Below are 22,555 nucleotides of genomic sequence, written 5' to 3'. Positions count from 1 at the left end.
CCACCCACACCCCCTCCTCCCCCCCCACCCCCCTCCCCCACCACCCACACCCCCCCCACCCCCTCCCCCACCACCCACACCCCCTCCTCCCCCACCACCCCAACACCCCTCCTCCCCCCCCACCCCCTCCCCCACCACCCACACCCCCTCCTCCCCCACCACCCCCTCCCCCACCACCCACACCCCCCCACCCCCTCCCCCACCACCCACACCCCCTCCTCCCCCACCACCCCCTCCCCACCACCCCCACCACCCCCTCCTCCCCCACAACCCCCACCACCACCGTCTCCTCCTCCTCCGCCCGTCGCGTCCAGCAGAGGGCGGCAGGGAGGCGAGGGACCTCCCCCCGGCAGGGCCCTCTCACGCCCTGACCGTGAGATTCGTCAAATTTACGCTTCCTTGCCAAACCCATTATCACTCTGATTTGAAGCTTTCGTGACTGCAGGAATCCCATACTCGTTGGTTCTTTCGGTAAAGTCGCGTGGGTAGAGGAAAATAATCGAGCACGACGTTTCGATCGCAATACAAGTGACCGTCTTCAGGTGGGAGAGAGAAAGCTACTGAAACGAGGTCTTATGGGGCCGTCCATAAATGATGTCACGAGATTTTGGCCGATTTTTGACCCCCCTCCCTCTCGTCACATGGCGTCACAAAAAATCAGACCCCCCTCAAATATGACGTCACAAAGCTCTGCCCCCCCCCCCAAACCATATTTCCATTTTGAAAATAAAACATGCTTCAAATCGCTTTAAACTATTGTCACTATAGTGCGTATTTAATGTGGCGCTGCACTCTGATGTTGCAGGAGATAACACGTATTAAAAAGGAGGCGTTGGAAAGCTGAAATTTAGCATACAATTCACTTGAAAATATTCAACATCTAACTAAAACTGCAGATGTTCAGAATATTATATTGAAATTATCTTTTAATTATAAAATATGAAAAGTAATTATAATTATAAAAAATACTTGAAACTTTGTAGTAGAACGAAACAAAATTGAGAGTAGAATTATAACAATCACATATGCATTCCACAGAATGAAAAGGCCTGGTAGAATCATTAAAATCTAAATGTTTAATAACAATCATTCAAAGAATTTACAAAATGTATGCTTCTCCATTCTCCCATGGAGAAGCAAAATGCTCCTTTATGGAATAAATAAAATGTGACCTTAGTAAATTTAAATAATCAAATAGTTAATAATGAAAAATAAAAATTAGTGTTATAACAATTCTATTTAATTAAGGATAACGTGCTGTTTATATTTATTTAAAGTTGCGCATTTTACGTGACATAACATTTCTCAAACCCCCCTTCCCCCCCTCGTCACACATCCTGACAATTATCTGACCCCCCCCCTAGGTGCGTGACGTCATTTATGGACGGCCCCTATGTAGGCTTGAGATGGGTGCAGCCTCAGGGTAAGAGGTCGGGGCTCGAGATGATCCGCCTGAGGCTGTGTATGTGGCTGTTGTATTGTGAGAGATTAGTCCTTTGGATTGCACTCTCATGCTCACATGTCGTTTGGATTGCACTCTCACACAAGGCAAGTCACCGATGCTGCGACACACTAAGCTCGTGCATTGACAGGCTAATCTCTCACAATATGGTAGTGCAGGAAGTACGCCATCAGGAGGAGGCTGCAAGGTGGGCCAAGGCAGTCTCTCTTGCCAAACAGGGACAGTGGACTCGATGGGACAGTGTGGAGAAGAGGAAGATCAGCTGGAAGGATCTGTGGGCCATGGAAGCGAGGCGGTTGAGCTTTTCCATCAGACGTCCTTCCAACACCAGTTAATCTTCACCAATGGTATGGTGAAGATCCGGACTGTGCCCTCTGTTCCATGCCAGCCAACCTCAGGCACATTCTCACAGGGTGTAAAACAAGCCTCACCCAAGGACGCTACACTTGGCGTCACAACCAAGTCCTTAAAAACCTTGCATCCGCCCTGGAGGACAAGCGAACTGCCACCAACTCCCTACCACCCCCAGCAGCATCACACCCCTTACGGACGACCTTTGTCCGCGAAGGGGCTAAACCACCAAAGAGCGGCTCTACACCAATAGAGCGAGACCAGCTGCGCTTGGCCCGCGACTGGAAAATGCTAGCTGACATTGGCCGGCAACTTGTGTTTCCTCCGGAGATCGCAACCACCACCCTAAGACCTGACATGGTGCTCTGGTCCCGTTCGCTCAAGAAGGTCTTCATCATTGAGCTCACAGTACCCTGGGAGGACTCAGTAGATGAGGCTTATGAGCGAAAACATCTGCGCTATGCCGATCTAGCTGCCGAAGCACGGCATCATGGCTGGAATACAGAAGTCCGACCAGTGGAGGTGGGCTGCAGAGGTTTTGTGGCAACATCTACAACCAGACTGCTTAGAGACCGGGGAATTAAGGGCCAGAGCCAGCGTTCGGCAATCAGAGCCGTATCGGAGGCGGCAGAAGGCAGCAGTCAGTGGCTCTGGATGAAGAGGAAAGACCCCAGCTGGGCCCCAAAGTGAGAGGGCCAGGAGGTATGCAGTCAACAATGCTTGACTCAGGGAGGAGGACGCCCCTGCCATGCATAGTCCCATGGGATGTTGGCTATCAACAACAAGGCAACTCCTATGACTAATTGGGAATGGGACGCAAGCGTAGGATTGATCGCCCTGTCGCTGGCCGCCTTTGGGGAGGGTGTATAGTATGAAAGGCCGAAACACCCTAGGACCCAAAGGTTCACTACTGACGATGCGCTCCCCAAATTTCACCAGGCTCACTGCCGAAGCACGGCATCATGGCTGGAATACAGAAGTCCGACCAGTGGAGGTGGGCTGCAGAGGTTTTGTGGCAACATCTACAACCAGACTGCTTAGAGACCGGGGAATTAAGGGCCAGAGCCAGCGTTCGGCAATCAGAGCCGTATCGGAGGCGGCAGAAGGCAGCAGTCAGTGGCTCTGGATGAAGAGGAAAGACCCCAGCTGGGCCCCAAAGTGAGAGGGCCAGGAGGTATGCAGTCAACAATGCTTGACTCAGGGAGGAGGACGCCCCTGCCATGCATAGTCCCATGGGATGTTGGCTATCAACAACAAGGCAACTCCTATGACTAATTGGGAATGGGACGCAAGCGTAGGATTGATCGCCCTGTCGCTGGCCGCCTTTGGGGAGGGTGTATAGTATGAAAGGCCGAAACACCCTAGGACCCAAAGGTTCACTACTGACGATGCGCTCCCCAAATTTCACCAGGCTCACTGTTCATGAACTCTTGGAAGTGCTTGCACAAAGGATAGTAACATCTCATCCTGTGTTCTTTGGAATCATACAAAGTCCCATCACAAGGGAGAAACACTAACAAAAAGACAACTTTTTTTTTTGCCCGTACTGAAACGGCTGTACGGCGTTTGGACCTGAAAACTCAATTGAAACCCGAGTGCCTGGAGAAAACCCCAGGCACAACGAGTGGGAAAGAGCACTGACGGAGCCAGTGGGGGGGGGGGGGGTGGCATGTGCCCCCCCCCCCCAATGATCCAATCGAAATCCCTAATTTAGATCGGATCATTGGGGTTTATTAGTAATAAATCGGCATTTTGCTACCCCCACTGCCACTGTGTAGCATATTATTGTGCCACGGACTCTATGAGATGATAGGACAATAGGCTGAGTCCATAATTAGCAATAAGTAGCGGCAAAGCAGTTATAAGTGACTCAGAATTGTGCACAGTTGCGTATACATGACACGACTTCCCTGAAGGCATTCACTTTCAGCGAGCGCGATGCCGATCACACAACGTGGTTCGAATTCGACCCTCGATCGATGGCTGCGCCATCGCCGCACACGCGTCGAATAGAAAGCAAGGGACAAGTCCTTACTTACTAACAACTCCTCACTAACAACTCCTCACTTACTAACAACTCCTCTATCATTTTTCATTGCTGGAGGGGTTGCCCCCCCCTGGGAAAGATTCGTTTTTCCAAACCCACTGATAACTCCAGTCAACCACCAATCACCGTGTACACAGCAGCAGCAGCAGCAAGCCTGTTTATTGTGTTTCACTTGCGCTGCTCCAACCACAGTATCGTCCTTCGGCGATGTCGATGCCTCACCACTCTTGTTTGGCGAGCATTTAACTCGAGGCCCACTCCGCCACCTTCTCTTCCAATAATGTTCCGCGCCTCATTGCCATTGGCCGTTATCACCGTGGCATCTGCAACTCTGAGATGGTAGATATTTGATCAATGTATCTTGATGCCTGTATTTATTTCTCAGTAACAATTTATGGAATATAGCATGCAATGCCACTGCGAATTGCCTTGGTCACTCCCTCTGCTGATTGCATCGTGCTATGTTCTACATACCAGCTCAGTGTAGCTGTCCCATAATTAAAAATGGGTTTGGGGCCGTCCATCAATGACGTCACGTGATTTTGGACGATTTTTGACCCCTCCCCCCTCGTCACACGGCGTCACAAAAAGTCAGACCCCCCCCCTCAAATATGACGTCACAAAGCTCTGCCCCCCTCCCCCCCAAAACCATATTTCCATTTTGAAAATAAAACATGCTTCAAATCGCTTTAAACTATTGTCATTGTAGTGCGTGTTTAATGTGGCGCTGCACTCTCATGTTGTAGGAGTGTTGTTATAACAATTATTGTTGTTCTAACAATTCTATAATTATTTAAAGTGACGCATTTTGATGTGACGTCACATTTCTCAACCCCCCCCCCCCTCGTCACACATCGTCACAAATGTCTGATCCCCCCCCATGGTGCGTGACGTCATTTATGGACGGCCCCTTTGATCACTTCTGCATGTACAGTATATTACAACTGGCCAGATGTCTCAGTGCTAGAGCGGGTTGCTGGCAATCGGAAGGTTGTGAAATAAAATCCTGCTTGGGGGGGGGGGGGTCGACTCAGCCCATCATCTCCCTGGGGTTGATAAAATAGGTTCCACAATGTGGGAGCGTCAACAGTGGTTGTCCTATGGTTAGGGGCCGTCCATAAATGACGTCACGCGATTTTGGACGATTTTTGACTCCCCCCCCCCCCCCCCATCGTCACACGGCGTCACAAAAAGTCAGACCCCCTTCAAATATGACGTCACAAAGCTCTGCCCCCCCCCCCCCCAAATAAAAAATGCTTCAAATCGCTTTAAACTATTGTCATTGTAGTGCGTGTTTAATGTGGCGCTGCACTTTGATGTTGTAGGAGAAAACATGTATTAAAAAGTCTATTTAATTAAGTAGAACGTGTTGTCTATATTTATTTAAAGTTCCGCATTTTGATGTGACGTCACATTTCTCAACCCCCCCCCCCCCTCGTCAAAAAATGTCTGACCCCCCCCCCCTAGGTGCGTGACGTCATTTATGGACGGCCCCTTAGACTTGCTCTACCAATGGAATGGGGGAATTTCTGCCCCTGTACAAAGGAGATAACCACCACAATGTTAATCTGAGAATGTCACTTTGAATGTCATGCAAGGCCTGGGATTGTTAGAGCCTAAATTACAGCATAAGTCTCCACAACACTTTTACAAAGCCAATAGTGATTGTGTTTGATGTTGGTCTCTTCTAGAATCCGATTGGCAGTATTTATATTGGCTATGGTATAAAGTCGGTTGGCCAACACATTGTCCATGGGTTCTCCTTCAGTCTTTGTGAACAAATTATATTTGTGAGAAAAATCTATAATAAAAAAAAATGAAAAAAGTTTTGTCTGTCTTTTTACTGAGCAGGATGATTGATGAAATCGTCCATAATGTAGCACAGGGAATAGGTTAACTTAAATCAAGTAATTTTGTTGCAACAGCTGGTCCTACTGTATTATTTTCATAGTGAAGGTCAGTGGTCAACTCTTAAGTGTGACACCTGGACCACCCCCATCATCTTAAAAAAACAAATGTTTCCTGAAGTTCATGATGATATTTTTTTGCAGATATTTTCACAGAATTCCCCCAGATGTATGATTGTCTCTTTCACACGATTGGTTCCATCTTTCTCTCACGATCAGGGTGCCATTATGCCCAAAACCGTTGACTTGCGCATGATCGCAGCAGATGCTCCACAGTAGACAATGTCCAAGAAATTCCATGACAGTACCCTACCATCTGCCCTCAGATGGTTTCCTCCCCTTGATCGCCGAATTCATGGAAACCACTCCAATATATCTCGGCAATCGGTCCTCCCCCATCCTGGACCGCACGTCCCACTCACCGGTCAAGTTTTCATCTGAGCATCTGCATTGCTTCTGTCTTGTCACGAAATTCCCCGCACTCCGTCTCACACACCTGCGCTTCAATTCCAGAAACATTTTTTCGAGCTGCTTATTGAGCTCTCTGATCCATGCGATACTATGGACAGCACTCCCGCTACCTCAAGCAGACCGATGGCAGTTACAAAGGACGGGAGTGACTGCACGTGGTGCATCTCTCCAGCCAACAACCACACTATGACATCTCATTCTCAGCGTGTGATTTACCAATCATCAACTGCTTCTGTGCTGAAGATACTTCCGTGCTGTTCTGCTATTCATGTGATCATTTTCTAAATACTTTGAACAATAGTTGTAAGCATTTTATCTTTTGTTTGGCATTTTAATGTCAAAGATCCCAGTCCTCTCATTTACTTCAACATACACTGTGTTCACTTAAAGCTTTCGTGACTGCAGGAATTCATATTCTTTGGGTATTTCGGTAAAGCCACGTAGATAGAACAAATATTTAAAAAATAAAAATAATATCACGAAGTTTCGATCGCAACACAAGCTCTCCCGCTATATTTTTCACCTGACAACGATTGCTTGTGTTGCGATAGAAACGTCGTGATATTGTTATTATTTTTATTATTTGTTCTATCTACGTGGCTTTACCGAAAGACCCAAAGAATACACTGTGTTCTAACATTTTCTCCATTTGCTCTTTAACTTTTACCCAATTTGCAATGCGAGACGTCAGTTCTGACAATGTCAGTCCATTACAATGCGAGTCATGGTAATATCATTGACATCATATAGAGTGGAGCCACATGTGGTATTGTGTTTGGTATTGTGTGTTTCCTGCTTTTGGATTTGAATAAGCAGTCTGACCTTTAAAACACTCTAAAACTAAACTTCAGGGCAACTTCCAAAAGTAAGAAAAAACAACTCTTGCATTTCTAGAAAAAACCCACATTTAATGGGTTTAGTTACAAATTACTAAACATGCAATATTCAATCAAACGTCAGTGGCACATGATGTTGGGTTATCTAAGTAGAAGCTCAACACGTGCCACCTGCAGAGCAAGCGATGTCATAATACGTCAGGCTCGTCAAACGAGGCAAATACTGAATGTACCGTACACAACACAATGACTACGCTACTCACCGCTAAACAGCGACATGTTCGCGTGCACAAGACCGCACTGCACTAATCTGACACCGTTAATACACAGCAGCGCACAAACAAAAAGACACAATACTGTACACGATTACCAATACTACTCGCGGACATCCCGACGTGCCCAACTCTGCCCCGTGGCTCCGACACACACACACACACCTGGACATATGTGTGTATGCACAGTAACCATGTACAGGCACGTCCTGTAGCTGTGTGCACAAAGTGCATTCATGCAGTGCACGTGTGTGTGTGTGTGCAAAAGTGATGCCGACTGGTGCTGCACGCGTGCAAGCCCGTAGTGAGCTCCACAAAGGCAGCCAGCCGGTGGTGGTGGTGTTGGTGGTGCTGCTGCTGCGTGCAAGGCCTCCTTGTGTGGCGATGGTGGATTGAGGAGGAGGTCGGGCAGGAGCTCTTGGGTTGACACCATGCAGCCCTTGCAGGAGTGTCCGCCGTTACTTGTTCCTTGATGCTTTCGGGGACTCGGGCCCACGGCCTTGGTGCATTATATGTTCGACTTGGTCATTTCAAGAAGTTTACTTTTCCATCATACTGCAAACATGGAAGGCTGTAATACTGTGTTGTAATACTGTACTGTGGTTAAGATGGTGATCGCTGGATCAGTGTTGGACTGAGAATCTTAAGAGCGGACGCGAGTTTATGAAAACTACCGACTCACGAATCAACCCTTTAGCGAGAGTTAATTCACTTAAGCAAAACCGTGTTCACAGCATGTCCAACAGTGCGGGTGGATCGCGTGGATCCAAATAGAAACAGACTTTTTAATCGCACGGTTGTCATATGTGCATCTCCGGATCCTCGCCCGCCCCGTCGGGAGACTGTCCGTTACCAAATATGACGGCAGTGGGGCCGTGGGGCTGGGAGGTGACGAAAGGCGACACGACGGGCGAGCGAGTGGCGAGCGGCGACAGCGAGGGCGTCAGGCTGGGGGACATGGCGTGCGACGTGGAGAGCGGCTCATGCGTGATGGGCGAGCGCGGGATGGTAGTCCACGACATGACGGGACGCGGCGCCACGGCGCGGGTGCCCGGCGGCACCACGCTGGTGATGAGCGGCGGTGGAAGGACGTGCGGCTTGTGCTGGACGCGCGCTCGCAGCGCAGACGACTTTTGCTGGCTGTGCAGCGACTCGTCCTTCAGGCGCCCGATCTCCGCAAACACCCCGGCCAGCGGCTGGAAGCGAGGGCTCCAGTTCAACAGGTAGTCCCAGTCGTAGCTCCCTCGCAGCTCCTCCTCGGAGGCCACGATGGAAGTGAGCGCCCCCTCCACCGGAGGTCGGCCGTCTTCGCTGGAGCCTCTCGAGACTCGGCTAGTCGCGCCGGCCTCCCGGCCGCCCCCGTGGTTCGCCGCCCGCTCGGCCTGCTGCAGCGTCTGCAGAATGAAGTTGCGGATCGAGTCCGATCTGCGGCCCGAGTCGCACTCGTCCGCCACGCTGGCCAGCGGGGAGCGCAATCCGGACACCTCGTTCGCTCCCAGACCGCCGCCGCGCATCTCGGAAGAGAGATGCGTGACGTGCGAAATGTCGGACAGGTGGTCGGTGTCGTGCTGGATACCGGAATCCGGGCCTCGTAGAGTCGAATGGGCCCCCGCCGGGCCGTGGTAGCCGTGCGGCCCGCGGGCCGGGTTCTCCGTGATCATGCGGATCTCGTCGTCCGCCGCGGCATCTCCCTCCGCGGAGCCGCGTCCGCTGGAGTGGGAGTGGGCCGAGTGGTCGGGGAAGTCGGGCCCCATGAGAGCGGGCCCCACGGCCGAGTAATGGGGCAGCACCGTGCGGTACATGTCTGCGGGCTCCACCAGCTGCATGTCCATCTGCGACGGGCGGCCGCTGCCACCGGTCTTGCCGCCGCCTTTTCCAGACTGCCTCTTGCGTCGGATCAGGACGACGAGCAGCACAATGAGAACCACGGCAAAGACCCCGAATCCCACGGCCAGGCCGACAGCCAGAAAGATGCTTGAGCCTTCTCTTTCAATCCCGATGGCGGTGTGCGTCACGTCCATCACCGCGACAGCAATTGATATTCGAGACTCGGGTAGTGGGCTCTTTGCTAGAATTTTCAGAAAAACTTCCCTGGCATCACGTCTAAATCGACGTTGGTGTAGGCCAGTCCGACTGTTAACTTTTAAATAAATGTGTCCAGTTGTTTCATTGATCCCGAAATACACAGAGGGGTATTTTAGATAATAGAGCACGATTCCATCCAAGCCTCCGTCTTTATCTGTGGCACTGACCACGCCTACGCTCTCTCCTGCCTGCGCGTTCTCCAGGACGGTGAACTGGTACGTGGCCTCCGTGAACGTGGGCTCGAACTCATCGACGCCGGTTACATGCACGATCACACCGACGGTGGCGGACAGCCCGCCCAGGTCCTCCGCTCGTACCGCGAGCACGTAGCGTGAGACGCTCTCTCTGTCGAGAGCCACGCGCGTGCGCAGCTCGCCCGTGACGGGGTCCAGCGCGAACACTCCCGCCCCCTCGCTCGCCACGCTCCCCGCGGAGCGGTTGAGCGTGGAGTAGGAGAGCGCTCCGTAGGGGCCCGTGTCCCAGTCCACGGCCCGCAACACGGTCACCAGGCTGCCCGCGGGCTCATTCTCCAGCACGCTGGCGTACAGCCGCTCCGCGGGGAAGAAGGGGGCGTTGTCGTTGACGTCCTCGACGTTGATCGAGACGACAGCGAGGGCCGCGTGCGCGCCGTCCCAGGCCAGCACGGTGAGATTGTGCTGCTCCTGCCGCTCGCGATCCAACGGCCCCAAAAGGGAGATGGCGCCCGAAGACTCGCCGATCCCAAATAGGCTGCGCTCGTTTCCCGAGCTGATGCTGTAGTGGATGCCGCCGCTCAACTGCGAGTCGGGGTCAGTGGCCGCCACTCGGACAACGCCGGTGCCCAGCGCCAGATCCTCGTTGACGCTCGCGTGGTACTCCAGGACGCTGAACACGGGCGGGTTATCGTTCGCGTCGGTGACGCGCACGATCGCATTGACGGTCGCGTTGCCGTGGGCGCCCGTGCCGTCGAATGCCACAATAGTCAGGTTGTAAAATGCTTTGGTCTCAAAGTCAAGTCGTCCCAGCAGCAGGAGGCTTCCCGTCACGTCGGGGGCTGCCGTGGGTGACGTTTGCTGAGTGTCAACGGCAAAGATCCCTTTCTCGTCCCCGGCCACGATGCTGTACGCCACGCCCTCGCCGTCGCGCGACGCCGTTTCTGCGGTGAGCGTGGTGAGCACCGTGCCGCTGGGGGTGTCCTCGCTCACCGACAGGCCGTGGGCCCGGGCCACGTGCACACGCAGCAGGGGGGGAGACACGGGGCCTCGCGAGAGCTCGACGAACACCGGAACGGAGGCGCTGAGCGGGGGACGCCCCCCATCTCGTGCCTCCACCACCAACCAGGCCAACCCGTCGCTCGAGTTCACCTGCAGGGGACCCGTCACCACCACCGAGCCTGCACCACGGACACACACAAAGATCCCTCTAGAGCCTCGCAGACTGTTGGGGCAAGCTCTGTCAGCGACCGCCTACGAAGGCCAACGCAGCACTTGAGGGGGTGGGTGGCCAGCACCATGCCCAGCCTTCTTCGAAAAGCCAGCGCTGATTTTTACACACCACAGCAGTGACTCATTTACGTCTGAGGCGACCCAGGGGAGACCCTGGACTGGTTCAGATAACCATTACTGGTGTTGGCCGTGAGCGCCAATCAAACTCACGTCACTCGGTTCCTATTACAGTACGCTAATCACGACACCACTCCCTGCCATAAAGACAAAGACATATGCACCCGTGCACATAACAACAATAACCATCATTCATCACTAAGTGGCGCTTGTGCCAGGCTAGGTGGACCTTGAGGCGACGTGAAGTGTCGCAGGCTTGCTGGCAGGAGGTCACAGGACAGACCCAGTTGACTTAGATGACTGGCAGATGCACCATCTGTGCTGCCGACTGTGCTAACTTTCTGTGTTTTAGCCATCTGGCGCTCCACCCATTGTTGTGAGCATCACTCCTCTGTAGCGTACTTCACAAGCATCCTGCTTAGAGGCCAACATTAACACCGCTGGTACCAGTCATCGGTACCAGCGGTCCAATCAGCTCCACATCCTGTTTTACCACATCAGTCCATCTCTTCTCTAGCCCGTGTAGCGCAGGTTTATCTCCCTCTATCCAACCATACAGAAGCTGCTCGGGCATGCAGCGGCTGGGCATGTGGGTTACACGACCCAGCCAACGCAGCCTCACCTCACAAAATCCACTCTGGTTAAACTCGGGATGGATTATAGGCAGGCCAGCCTGAACATTTAAAAATGGCGCAGATTAATCTTTCATCGGGGGTCCACGTTTTCCAAGCATCGAGAAGGCAGGGCCTAACTGTGGAACTTTGTGTGGAGCGACAGACTATTGAATCTAAATGTTTCGAGCCGGTACGTGACGGGTTTTTTCCATCATTTGCACAAAGTGTTGGATTTGAGTGCTGTCTCTTTGCCCATGCCGGGTCCAGCCCGGAGCGGCGCTGGTTTTGGCCGGAGCTACGCACCGTCGAGCTGGTGGACGGAGAACCCGGCTGTACTGGACGACGCCACGCGGTACGACACTCGGCCGTTTTCCTCCGCGTCCGGGTCGAGCGCCACCACCCTCGCGACGGCCGTGCCCATGGGGCTGTCCGCCACCACGGAGGCCTGCACGGCACGGGCAACGCACAGCGCCGGGGTGAGCTCCGCCATCAGAACACGGCCGCGGCACGCCGCAACCCCCGATAGGTCACGCGGGTGCTCACCCGGTAGTGCGGTTGGTCGAACGCGGGCGCGTTGTCGTTGACGTCGGTGACGTGCAGGGTGAGGTTGCCCACGGCGGCGTGCCGCCCGTCCCACGCCAGCACCGACACCGTGTGCCGGGCCGCCCGCTCCCGGTCCAGTGCGCGCGACAGCAGCAGCGAGCCCTGCCAGCGCACCAGTCCGAAGGGCCCGCCGGCCCCCTCGCCCTCCGGCACGCCGCCGGCTTGCGCCGCCAAGCTGTACTCCAGGGCCGGGTACGAGTCCACGTCGTTGGCCGTCACCAGGGTGACCAGAGAGCCGGGCTCCATGTCTGCACGCGGCACAGGGGTCAATCGGCGTGTCGCAAGCGTCGCCGCCGATGGCGGAGCCGACGCTGTGGCCGTTTCCCCTTCTGCAGGCCCGTGGCTGGGAGCCTCTTCGCTAATTTTTGGTAAGAATTTTCAGAATGAGTGGGGCAAGTCCCTGGTTCTGCTGTGAAATGATTTTTATCTTCCAGATTTTGCCACGGGGCAGTTAAGATGACTTCCTGCTCAGATGAGCATTGAGTCGGTGCTCATCTCCTGTTTACCATCCAGCGGCGAGTCTTTCCATTGGACAACCATCGTTGACTTCCTCACAAAGTGGATACTAATTTTATCGACCCTCGGGGGATGATGGGCTGAGTCAACCCTAGACCTGGATTTGAACGCAGGACCTTTCGATTGCGAGCCGCTCGCTCTACCGCTGAGCAATCGTGGCCTGGAAAGGCACAACAGAAAAATATATTCCAAGCAGAGCGCGACGTCACAAAGTAAATAAACACTTTTCGCGTGATTTTTTTTTTTAGCGCAGCGATTTATAACCAAAGTGTCTACCACCGCCTCGCAACCCCCAAAGGCTGCTGGGCCGGGGCACTCGGAGGCTCTGACCTTCGCGCAGGCTGAGCGTGGGGGGCCGCGGGATGGTGGGCGTGTTGTCGTTGGTGTCCACCACGAAGACGGAGAGCGTTGTGGAGCCCGTGAGGGGAGGGCTGCCCTGATCCACCGCCCACACCACCACCCTGAGCCCCAGCGCACCAACAGCAGCACACGCAGGAGCAACCAACAACCGACCAGCCGCGTTGGGGATTCAGTCTACTACACATTTAATCTCATCCAGACAGGTGACAACAACACAAAAAGACAAAGATCCCCCGTATAGCCTTAACAGACTGTAGGGGCAAGTGCTGTTAGCGAGCACCTATAAAGGCCGGCACGGCACACGAGGAGGTGGGTGGCCAAAACCACGCCCGGCCACCTTTGTCTCCCTAGCAGGCGATGTTTACACATCGCACCAGGTACTCATTTGAGGCTGAGTCGACCTAGGGGAGGCCCAGGACCGGTTCAGATAATCGTCACTGGTGTTTGCCGTGAGCGGGAATCGAACCCGGGTCGCCAGGTTCGTAGCGCAGCGCGCTAACTGCTACACCACCGCTCCCCATTCACACACTCACTCCGTCACACTCGCCCCACAAACTCACTCCCCCAATCACCCACCCTATCGCTTGTATATCACTTCTGCTACAGCTGCTACCATGATGACTGTTCCCGTAAAATTTGCTCACCGATTCCTTCACCCATGTTGACAACTCTAGCAGACTGTCCAGTCTCATCCATCCACACTGCAGGTCCCCTCACTTCTCTCTCTGCTTCTCGCCTTGCACCGCTCCACTTTCAAGTCCCCTTCCACCACCACCAGCGCTCTTGCCAAGCTTTTATATAATAATAACCTTGCTCAAGTTAGGAAACGCGTGAGCTCTTATCTATTATAACTTTGGTATATAGGTGCTGTTTGTTCCTGGCCACTGTTCACTGATGCACAGCAATCGAACAGCAGCGGACCGAGACGGCAGCCCAGATACAATAACCACCAGGGGCCGCTTCCTGCAAGCCATTAGCTCAAGGCGTTCTGTTCGTCCGGACACACGTGCACGATCGGGCCGATGGACACGTGGACACTATAGTAATAGGTTTTTACCCTTTCAACTTGGTACCAAAACTGACACCTTTATACAAGGCATCATGTTTGCAATAACCACAACACAAGCAGTCAATACACCTTTGGGCGTCATCTGGTTCAACACCAATGGAGACTAGGCTCTAAGGACCAATCAACTTCAAGGACAGTGCATATCATTATCATCATCAGAGTTGTTTATTTTTGTTTGCATTTTGACTGCTTGTGTTGTGGTTATTGCAAACATGATGCCTTGTATAAAGGTGTCAGATTTTGTACCAGTTGAAAGGGTAAAAACCTATTACAATATTTTGCCACTGGTAAAGGAGGTCTCATAGTGTAAACGTGGACACTACTCAAACCTGTAGAAATCGGTGATCTCGTGGTCCAGGATGGTGTTCGTGCTGATGTTCCCATGGCGATTGATCTGGAAGATGCTGGCGTGCTCGCCGGATGGAATGGAGTAGACGAGTTCCCGGCTGGAGCCATCGTCTCGATCCTTGGCCAGCACCTGCCATCGCACACGGGGAGGCACCTCGCTACGGCACCCGGACGCGCGCACGTACCGTGCGAACGAGCGCGCCCCTTACCGCGCGTCGGCTCGCGTCGCGCGCTCGACCAGCTCACCGTGGCGATGTCGGTGCCATAGCTGCTCTGCTCGCGTACGAAGGCCACGTAGCGGTCGTGCTGGAACACCGGCTCGTGGTCATTGACGTCGGTCAGCGTCACCTCCAGCACGGCGAACGCCTGGGGCCCTCGACCCCCTCCTGCCTCGGCCTTGGCCGACACCACCGCCCGGAGACGCGGGGAGACCTCGTAGTCCAGCGCGGCCGCGTCCTGAACGTGTACCGCCCCTGCATTGGAGCGCGCGCGACCGTCGCGATCAGGAGCGCACCACGCTTAGACCGGAACGAGACCCTTTGTGATGCTTCTGCTGCTGCTGATGCGCTCGCATGTGGCCCATCGGCACGGATAACAGAAACTCACAACGCATTTTTCAATAACACTCTGAGCCTCTGAGGCAAAACGAGTAACACAGTGAACTGAGGCCGGCAAACATAACGTTCATTAAAGTAAATCTGCTCCACCCAACCAAAAGTCGCGCGGACTTTTAACAGGATGAAGTCAAGGGTCACGGTGGTTACCCCTTGGACCAGGCTGGCTCGGAGCCGGCTCGGAGCCCTCGGCCTGCACCCACCTGTGTTGCTGTCAATGTAGAAAATGTTTTGGTTGTTGACGATGCTGTAGATGATGCGGCCACTGGATCCATCCTGATACGCAGCCTCCACTGTGGCGACGACGGTGCCTGTCACGCCACACCGCTCGTGTTACAATCCCTATCAGACCACACCCCTGTGCAGCAATCCCAAAGGCTACACCGCTGTGCAGCAATCCCAAAGGCTACACCCCTGTGCAGCAATCCCAAAGGCTACACCACTGTGCAGCAATCCCAAAGGCTACACCGCTGGTATTTAGAATCTCTGCCTGACAGGCCACACGACTCATGGTACAATCCCATCTGCGAAGACAAACTCCACACGGCAAAGGCCCCCGAGTGAGGATTGGCGCTGGGCTGCATGGTGGGCATCTGCACCTCTGGGCGCGTGCTCCGGCAGCGTCGCCGCGTACAGCTGGCGGGAGAAGCGGAGCGCGGCTTGCGCCGAGTTTTGCCGCGTCAGCAGCAGCAAGGCGGACGCGGAGTGGGGCGGGCTGCCCTGGTCCGTCGCCGTGACGACGATTGGGTCCCAGGAGGCCGGCCCGCCCCCCCAGCCCGGCCGGGTCCGCAGCTCGCCGGTGCGGCTGTCCACGGTGACGCGTGGGTCCTGGACGCGGTAGAGCACGGCCGCGTTGGGCCCGTAGTCCGCGTCCCGGGCCTGCAGCCGCCCCAGAACCTCCCCGTCCACCGAGGCCGCCGGCACGGTCACCTCCAGCAGCTCCTGCCGGGGTCACGCGGGGCACGACGCGCGTCAGCGCAACACGAGCACGGCGTCACCGCGCCATTGTGTCGTGTCGATCCCAGAGGGATGGTGGGCCGAGCCAATCCCTCTGATTGCGGGCCGCTCGCCCTAGCGCCGAGCGGCCCAGCGGCCGAGTTGAGCTCTCTGGTTAGTAGCGACGAGCCGCAGAATTAACCGAGCCGAACGGAGCGCAGGAGGTGCGGCGGGACGCGCGCACCTGCAGGAATACGGGCACGTTGTCGTTGACGTCCTGCACGGTCACGGTGACGGCCACAGAGGCGCTGCGCGGGTTGCCGGGGCTCGAGTCCGACGCGACCACGAAGAAGCGGTACGAGTCCCTCGCCTCGCGGTCCAGGGGCGAGCGCGTGCGCACCGTCCCCGAGCGCTCGTCCACCCAGAAGGCCCCGCCGGCGGAGCCCTCCAGCCAGTACACCAGCGCCGCGTTGGCGCCCCGGTCCGGGTCGCCGGCCGCCACCCGCAGCACGGAGGTGCCCGGGGGCGCGTCCTCCGGCAAGGAGGCCCGGTAGGCGGGCTGCGGGAAGGCGGGCGCGTGGTCGTTCTCGTCCGTCACCGACACGGAGACGGCGATGGCGTGCGAGCGTGCCGGCTCCCCCTGGTCCCGCGCCTCCAGCCGCAGCTCGTAGGAGGGGACGGCCTCGCGGTCCAGCGGCCGTGCGGTCGACAGCAGACCCGTGTCCGCGTGCACGTGGAAGGCCCCGCGCGGGTCGCCACCTGCGGAGAGGCCGCGGGAAGGAGGGGAGGGCTCGACGCGGGTACGGGGAGGCGCGTGCGCGTACAGCGCGGGTGGCGCGCGTACCCGCCGGACTCCCCGGCGTGCATCTTTTTTTTTATATATATATTTTTTTTACGATCAGTGGAAACAAGAAGATGCTCGGTGTATTCGGCACTTACCCACGATGTGGAACGTGACTCGCCCGTTCTCCCCGGCGTCGGGGTCCCACGCCGACAGCGGCAGCAGCGGTCCCGGCTCGCGGTTCTCGGGAACCTGCAGCTGCATCCCGGCAAGGTGCGGGCCGAAGCGCGGCGCGTGGTCGTTCTCGTCCAGCACGGCGACGCGCACCACCGTGACGGCCCAGCGTGCCGGCCGGCCCCCGTCCCGCACCAACACTGCCGAGAGATGAGCACGCACGCCCCGTGAAGCCGGTGGCGATCGAATGGGGGGCATGTTGGGTGTTGCCCCCGCCCCCCTCCCCCCTCCCCCTCAAGACCCTGAATATTGGTATCTTCTTGATATTTTCGACGGAAAATATATTCTCTTGGGGTCTTTCGGTAAAGCCACGTAGATAGAAAAATTATAAAAATATTAAAAAATCACGATGTTTCGATCGCAACACGAGCAATCGTATTCAGGTGAAAAAATACAGCAGGCGGACTGCTGAGGCAGGAAGAAATATACACATTGAACATTAGATTTATTTATTCACATGGGGCCCAGTTTAAAGAGCTCGCTGTCGACGCGGCGCCTCGCGGGGACCGTCACGAGGACGACGCGACGCACCGGGGACGTCGTAGTCTCCCCGCTCCTCCCGGTCCAGGCTCCTCGTCGTGCTCATCTGCCCCGACGAGCGGTCGATGCGGAAGCAGCCGCCGGCCACCCCCTCCGGGATCTCAAACTCCAGCGCTCCGTTCGCCCCTGGACGGACACGTCACTCGGGCGTCATCAAAAGCTTCACTCCTCGCCTCTTCCACACGCGTCACGGTCTCGCACGGAACGCCGTTGAACAGCAACCTGCGATGACTTTCCGTAGCGAACCATCGTGAAAGACGCATCGCGGCACCCGTACCTGTGTCTGGGTCTGTGGCCTGCAGCCGAGTCACGGGGGTGTTGGGGGGCGCGTTTTCCCGCACGCTGGCCGCCTGCTCGTGCTGCGGGAAGCGCGGAGGTTCGTCGTTGGCGTCGCGCAGGGCGACCGTGACGACCTGGCTGCTGCTACGTGGGGGGCGCCCCCCGTCGCGAGCGTCGACCGTGATCGTGTACTCGGCTCTCCGCTCGCGATCCAGCGGCCGCGCCACGGAGAGCAGGCCTGCACGCGCGGGCAGGCGCACGGGGTAAGCGGAGGAAGAGGAGGGGTGCCCGTGTATACAAGACTCCCACAGTGTGGGTAAACCTTTCAGGGAGGGCTCAGGCTACAGCATGGATACAGTGCAGGAGACATTTCAAATGTGCACTGCGGTGACAAAACATGCTTGATACGCAACGTGAAACCAATGCCTCACTAACACAAAACACAAGGATACACAACATGCCTGACTAATACCGTGCTGACCCGATTATAGCGTCCGTGCTCTGGCAAAGCGACTTGGGGGTGGGGGGGGGGGGGGTCAGGGGGTCACCATTCCAGATGGGTTGAGAACCACTGCCCTTGCCACAACCACGGCACGTGCACGCACCGCGCGGGGCGCGTCGCGCGACGTCACCTGTGACGGGGTGCAGGCCGAACGCCCCGTCCTTGTCGCCGTCGGCAATCGCGTAGCGCACGGTGCCGTTCTCGGCGAGGTCGGCGTCCCGCGCCACCACGTGCATTATGGGAAACCCGGGGGGAGCATTCTCCGGCACGGCGCTGCGATTGGCCGACAGGAACACGGGGGAGTTGTCGTTGTCGTCGCCGACCGTCACGAGCGCCGTGACCTCGGAGGCCCGGCGCCGAGCGGGCTCGCGCGCTTGGTCCGTCGCCCTGACGACGAGCAGGAAGGCCGGGACGGCCTCGCGGTCCAGGGCCACGGCGGTGCTGAGCACGCCGGTCACGGGGTCGAGTGCGAACGCCGCGGGGGAGCCGGGCGTCTGCAGCGCCAGCTCGTAGCGGACGTCGCGGTTCGGGAGGCTCCCGTCGGCGTCCGTCGCCCGGAAGGTGTGCACGGCACGGCCCACGGGGAGGCCCTCCTGCACAGAGATGCGCGGGGCCTCCTGCACAAACCTGGACGCGCGACGGCCGAGACGGATGGAGTGTTACACGAGCGCGGTCGACGTTCTCATTTTGAAATACAATTAATATCACGGTTGCTGAGTACAGGGCCGAAGGGTCCAAATGTCAAGTGGCCGGGAACAAACGGCACTCTCAATGTCAGAGATAAGAGTGAAGCACGTTTCTTTAACTGAGCCAGGTACTATAAGAGCTTGGGGAAAGAGACGATTGGGAGGGAATTCCAAAGTGAACCAGTGCGAAGGAAGAAGCAGTGTGGTGAGTGGGTGAGTGAGTGGGTGAGTGAGTGGGTGAGTGAGTGGGTGAGTGGGTGAGTGAGTGGGTGAGTGAGTGGGTGAGTGAGAGGGTGAGAGGGTGAGTGGGTGAGTGGGTGAGTGAGTGAGTGGGTGAGTGAGTGGGTGAGTGAGTGAGTGGGTGAGCGAGTGGGTGAGTGAGTGGGTGAGTGAGTGGGTGAGTGGGTGAGTGAGTGAGTGGGTGAGTGAGTGGGTGAGTGAGTGAGTGAGTGGGTGAGTGAGTGGGTGAGTGAGTGGGTGAGTGGGTGAGTGAGTGAGTGGGTGAGTGAGTGGGTGAGTGGGTGAGTGAGTGGGTGAGTGAGTGGGTGAGTGGGTGAGTGAGTGAGTGGGTGAGTGAGTGGGTGAGTGAGTGAGTGAGTGGGTGAGTGAGTGGGTGAGTGAGTGAGTGAGTGGGTGAGTGAGTGGGTGAGTGAGTGGGTGAGTGGGTGAGTGAGTGAGTGGGTGAGTGAGTGGGTGAGTGGGTGAGTGAGTGGGTGAGTGAGTGGGTGGGTGAGTGAGAGGGTGAGAGGGTGAGTGGGTGAGTGGGTGAGTGAGTGAGTGGTGAGTGAGTGAGTGAGTGATGGGTGAGTGAAGGGGTGAGTGGTTAGTGAGTGGTTGAGCGAGTGGTAGTGAGTGGTGAGTGAGTGGGTGGATGGGTGCAGTGAGGTGAGTGGGTGGTGACTGAGTGAGTGAGTGAGTGAGTGGGTGAGTGAGTGATGAGGGGTGAGTGAGTGAGTTGGGTGAGTGAGTGGGTGAGTGGGTGGTGATGGGTAGTGAGTGGGTGAGGGGTGTGAGTGAGTGGGTGATTGATTGGTTGAGTGATTGAGTGGGGGGAGTGGTGAGTGAGTGGTGAGTGAGTGTGAGTGAGTGGTGATGGGTGAGTGAAGTGAGTGGGTGAGTGGGGGTGGAGTGGGAGAGTGGGTGAGTGATTGGTTAGTGAGAGGGTGAGAGGGTGGTGGGTGATTGGTTGAGTGAGTGAGTTGGTGAGTGAGTGGTGAGTGAGTGAAGTGGGTTGAGCGAGTGGGTGAGTGATGGGTGATTGAGTGGGTGAGTGGGGAGTGAGTGAGTGGGGTGGAGTGAGTGGGGTTGTGAGTGAGGTAGTGGGTGAGTGAGTGGGTGAGGGGAGTGGGTGAGTGGGTGAGTGAGTGAGTGAGTGGGTGAGTGAGTGGTGGTGAGTGAGTGGGTGAGGTGAGTGAGTGAGTGAGTGTGTGAGTGAGTGGGGTGAGTGAGTGAGGTGAGTGGGTGAGTGAGTGGGTGAGTGAGTGGGTGAGTGGGTGAGTGAGTGAGTGGGTGAGTGAGTGGGTGGAGTGGTGAGTGAGTGGGTGGAGTGAGTGAGTGGGTGAGTGGGTGAGTGAGTGAGTGGGTGAGTGAGTGGGTGAGTGGGTGATGGAGTGAGGTGCGTGAGTGAGTGGGTGGAGTGGGTGAGTGAGTGAGTGGGTGAGTGAGTGAGTGGGTGAGTGAGTGAGTGAGTGAGTGAGTGAGTGAGTGAGTGGGTGAGTGAGTGGAGTGAGTGAGTGAGTGAGGTGAGTGGGTGAGTGAGTGAGTGGGTGAGTGGGGTGAGTGAGTGGGTGGGTGAGTGAGTGGGTGGTGGGTGAGTGAGTGGGTGAGTGAGTGGGTGAGTGGGTGAGTGGTGGGTGAGTGAGTGAGTGGGGTGAGTGGTTGAGTGAGTAGGGTGAGAGGGTGAGTGTGGGGTGAGTGAGGTGAGTGAGTGAGTGGGTGAGTGAGTGAGTGGGTGAGAGTGAGTGAGTGAGTGAGTGAGTGAGTGAGTGGGTGAGTGAGTGGGTGAGTGAGTGAGTGGGTGAGTGAGTGGGTGAGTGAGGGTGAGTGAGTGGGTGAGTGGGTGAGTGAGTGGGTGAGTGAGTGGGTGAGTGGGTGAGTGAGTGGGTGAGTGAGTGGGTGAGGTGGGTGAGTGAGTGGGGGTGAGTGAGTGAGTGAGTGAGTGGGTGAGTGAGAGGGTGGGGAGAGGGTGAGTGGGTGAGTGGGTGAGTGAGGAGTGGGTGAGTGAGTGGGTGAGTGAGGGTGGGTGAGCGAGGGGTGAGTGAGTGGGGAGTGAGTGGGTGAGTGGGTGAGGAGTGAGTGGGTGATGAGTGGGTGAGTGAGTGAGTGAGTGGGGTGAGTGGGTGAGTGAGTGCGTGAGTGGGTGCGTGGGTGAGTGGGTGAGTGAGTGAGTGGGGGGTGAGTGGGTGAGTGAGTGAGTGAGGGTGATGAGTGAGTGGGTGAGTGATTGGGTGAGTGGGTGAGTGAGGGGTGGGTGAGTGAGGTGAGGTGGAGTGTGGGCTGGAGTAGGTTGAGTGAAGTGGGTGAGTGAGTGGGTTGAGTGAGGTGGGTGAGTGAGTTGGGTGAGTGAGGTGGAGTGAGTAGTGGTGAGTGAGGGGTGGAGTGGTGAGTGGTGGGTTGAGTGAGTGGGTGAGTGAGTGAGTGCCGTGTGAGTGAGTGGAGTGAGGGGTGAGTGAGTGGTAGTGGGTGAGTGAGGTGAGTTGGTTGAGTGAGTGGGTGAGTGATGGGTCTGGGTAGTGAGTGGGTGAGTGGAGTGGGTGAGTGGAGGGTGAGGTGAGATGGGTGAGTGAGTGGGGTGATGAGTGAGTGAGTGAGTGGGTGAGTTGGTGGGTGAGTGAGTGGTGAGTGGTGAGTGAGTGAGTGTGAGTGAGTGGGTGAGTGGGGTGAGTGAGTGGGTGAGTGAGTGGGTGGAGGGGTGAGTGAGTGGGTGGTGAGTGAGTTGGGTGAGTGAGGTGAGGTGAGTGGGTGAGTGAGGGGTGAGTGGGTGAGTGAGTGAGGGGGTAGTGAGTGGGATGAGTGAGTGGTTGAGTGAGTGGGATGAGGGAGTGAAGTGGGTGAGTGAGTGGTGAGTGAGTGGGTGAGTGAGTGAGGGTGGGGAGTGAGTGAGTGGTGAGTGGGTGATGGTGAGTGAGTGGGAGTGGTGAGTGAGTGGTGAGTGGGTGAGTGGGTGAGTGAGGGGTGAGTGAGGGTGGTGAGTGAGTGAGTGAGTGGGTGAGTGAGTGGGTGAGTGGGTGGGTGAGTGGTGTGAGGTGAGTGAGTGGGTGAGTGGGTGGGTGAGTGGGTGAGTGGAGTGAGTGGGTGAGTGGGAGTGGTGAGTGGGTGAGTGGTGGGTGAGGGTGAGTGAGTGGGTGATGGTGGGTGAGTGGGTGAGTGAGTGGAGTGGGTGAGTGGAGTGAGTGGGTGAGTGGGGATGATGTGGGTGAGTGAGTGAGTGAGTGGTGGTGAGTGGTGAGTGGGTGAGTGGGTGGGTGAGTGTGAGTGAGTGAGTGAGTGGTGATGAGTGAG

General features: G+C 56.3%; 1 protein-coding gene across 1 annotated transcript in view; it reads right to left on the bottom strand.

Annotated features, from left to right (window-relative positions):
- Positions 1-7,125: 7,125 nt before the first annotated feature.
- The window catches only part of DCHS1 (dachsous cadherin-related 1), a 46,714-nt gene continuing 31,284 nt past the window's right edge, over positions 7,126-22,555 (bottom strand). The window contains exons 11-23 of the mRNA XM_061563796.1: positions 18,499-18,995; positions 17,865-18,104; positions 17,579-17,713; positions 16,972-17,187; positions 16,277-16,791; positions 15,696-16,038; positions 15,300-15,407; positions 14,729-14,955; positions 14,464-14,612; positions 13,036-13,166; positions 12,130-12,437; positions 11,890-12,031; positions 7,126-10,803 (exon numbers count right to left, since the gene is read on the bottom strand). Of these exons, the coding sequence (XP_061419780.1) occupies positions 8,147-10,803; positions 11,890-12,031; positions 12,130-12,437; positions 13,036-13,166; positions 14,464-14,612; positions 14,729-14,955; positions 15,300-15,407; positions 15,696-16,038; positions 16,277-16,791; positions 16,972-17,187; positions 17,579-17,713; positions 17,865-18,104; positions 18,499-18,995 (5,668 nt within the window). The 3' untranslated portion in view covers positions 7,126-8,146. The remainder of the gene's footprint in view (positions 10,804-11,889; positions 12,032-12,129; positions 12,438-13,035; positions 13,167-14,463; positions 14,613-14,728; positions 14,956-15,299; positions 15,408-15,695; positions 16,039-16,276; positions 16,792-16,971; positions 17,188-17,578; positions 17,714-17,864; positions 18,105-18,498; positions 18,996-22,555) is intronic.

This window comes from Lethenteron reissneri, chromosome 32 (assembly GCF_015708825.2).
Source record: "Lethenteron reissneri isolate LAM-NWPU_2019-01 chromosome 32, ASM1570882v1, whole genome shotgun sequence".
Lineage (NCBI taxonomy): Eukaryota > Metazoa > Chordata > Hyperoartia > Petromyzontiformes > Petromyzontidae > Lethenteron > Lethenteron reissneri.
The sequence above is the reverse complement of the archived record's forward strand: the minus strand, read 5'-3'. Positions and strand labels throughout refer to the sequence as shown.